General features: G+C 36.3%; 1 protein-coding gene across 1 annotated transcript; it reads right to left on the bottom strand.

Annotated features, from left to right (window-relative positions):
• Nucleotides 1-443: 443 nt before the first annotated feature.
• LOC145035217 (uncharacterized) lies at nt 444-2012 on the bottom strand. The gene is made up of 5 exons (XM_078983798.1): nt 1587-2012; nt 1478-1501; nt 1252-1432; nt 625-1172; nt 444-539 (listed from the first exon to the last, which is right to left on the bottom strand). The coding sequence occupies exons 1-5, from the start codon at nt 2010-2012 to the stop codon at nt 444-446; spliced, it is 1275 nt and encodes a 424-aa protein (XP_078839924.1).
• Between the last annotated feature and the right edge of the window lie 293 nt (nt 2013-2305).

Raw genomic sequence — 2305 nt, 5'->3', positions numbered from 1 at the left:
TAACTGCATCTTGCAAATGGTTAGGAATGGTATTTCAAATCTGCATTGTTATACATGCATCTTTTTTAGAAAGGTTTGGAGAGGGTAATTCATAAGCAAAATGTTGATGAAATCATTACAAGTTCGTGTTTAACCCATACAAACATGAGACTTACTTTCAACATACTTACTAATGGAAGGTCTTAACCCATACAAACATTACAAAAGACCTAATTACCATAATTTAAACAACCAACCCATAATTTAAGTTTCAAAAGACATAACTACCCAAACATCCAACTAACTACTTAACAGAATTTCCTAAATTACCCTTTCCTTTTCCTCGTGTCTTTCCCTTTGCCTGTGCCTTCCTTTTTCCCTATGTCTTCCCCTTTGGTCCAACTTCACCAATGCCACCTTGCCCTTTACATGTTCTGGAATTGTGCCCCATTGTTATGACACTTTTAACAAGTGACTGCAAGAAATTTCCTGCTCAATTTAGTGGTTTGCCTGTTGGGCTCATCAACACCTCTCCTTCTCTTCTTTTTTGGCCTCCTAACCTACACATATGCATTTATTATATTTAAAACATTAACATACATGTTGTCATTAAAAGTACATATCTAGCCTAGTTGACATAACAACCTGTGTGTGATGTTTTGGTGGAGTTAAAGTGAATGGACAATCACTTTTTGGCCACATTGAACGACCATTTATTGGATCAATTTTGTTCAGATACATGGCTCTCCGTGTTGATAAATTATAGCAAGGATGGACCCAATCCTCAACATCAGGGGCATCTTCTCCATTTTCAATTTTGTTCCATATAGCAGAAACAGCATGCCTACATGGAAAACCTGTAATCTCCCAGAACCTACAAGTGCAACTTCTTTCATTTAGGTTCACCACATACTGATCCTGCCATGTGCTTGCAACTTGGTACTTTCCTGCCCCATTATACTTAGCTACATACTTTGCTGCTTGAGTCTTAATCTCCTCTAAAATTATAGTTGCAGTAGTACTTAGTTCCCCTTGACACTTATCTATTTCCTTTTGCATAACACACAAGCTCTTCATGAGATACTCTCTAATATACTCTAAGCAGGTGATGATTGGTTTATCCCTACCTTCCTCTATCTTAGCATTGAATACCTCACAAAGATTATTCAACAAACAATCAGTGTGTGCCCTACCTGTGAAAAACATATTCAAAAAGAGAAATTACAAATTTTATATTAAAACATAAAACTCAACAACTTCTAAATGACATACCACTGAAGTGAGATTTAGACCATGTCTCTGCAGGAATCTTACACAACCAAGCATGAGCTTCATCATTCATTTTCTTCAACTCATCCATTGCATGTTTAAAGTGATTTAATGTTGTTGCTTTACCACATTCCCAAACCAAGTCACTCAACTCTTTTCCTTTCCATTGTTTCTTCAAATTCTCCTGAATATGCCTCAAACAAAACCTATGTTATGCATTGGGGAATACCTTTGCAACTGCTGGTATTATCCCCTTAAGAAATGCAAATATATTCAGTTAATTTATAAAAATAGAAAGTAAGTTACACTATCATGAGAAATAATTAGGTAAAACATACATTTTGTCTATTAGAAATGAAGGTAAATTTTGAATTTGCTCCTAATTCCAAGTCTTCTCCTAACAGTTCCATGAACCAGGTCCAAGAACTAGTTGTCTCAACCTCTACAACTGCATATGCTACATGGTATATTCCATTATTTGAGTCTAGACCCAAAGTAGTTAGTACCTGCCCAGGATATGGGCCTTCCATGAATATACCATCAACTCCCAGGAAATCCCTTAACCCAACTTTGAATCCCAACTTCAATGCACCTAGACATACATATATTCTTCTAAAAGTTCTTGTAGTGTTCGACAAGCATGGTTCAGGATACACATCTATCCTAACAGTTGAACCAGGATTAGTGTTTAGCAGTTCCAAAGCATAATTCCTCATATATCTATATTGAAGTTGGTAGTCCCCACTAATCACACGTTCAACCATTTTCTTTGCCCTACCAACATTTTAAACTTACATACCAAGCTCCAACTTCTTACACAACTCCTCGTGTAAAGCTTTGATTGGAATTTTAGGGTTACTCTGGATTCGTGGAACAATTAAGTTTGCTAAATATTTGGAAGTACAAGCTTTAACTCATCTTGTCTGCAAACATTTATGGACATCATGTACTGTTTTCACCAGCCAATCCTTATTCTCATTTGACCTCGAGATTTGGACTGCCCAAGGACATTTTCCTTTTTTACTAATCACATTTTTGCCCTTGTACTTTACCTTAC

The sequence above is a fragment of the Lactuca saligna genome, chromosome 3, assembly GCF_052625555.1.
Source record: "Lactuca saligna cultivar CGN05327 chromosome 3, ASM5262555v1, whole genome shotgun sequence".
Lineage (NCBI taxonomy): Eukaryota > Viridiplantae > Streptophyta > Magnoliopsida > Asterales > Asteraceae > Lactuca > Lactuca saligna.
Note: the sequence above shows the minus strand (reverse complement) of the source record. Positions and strands in the feature narration are given on the sequence as shown.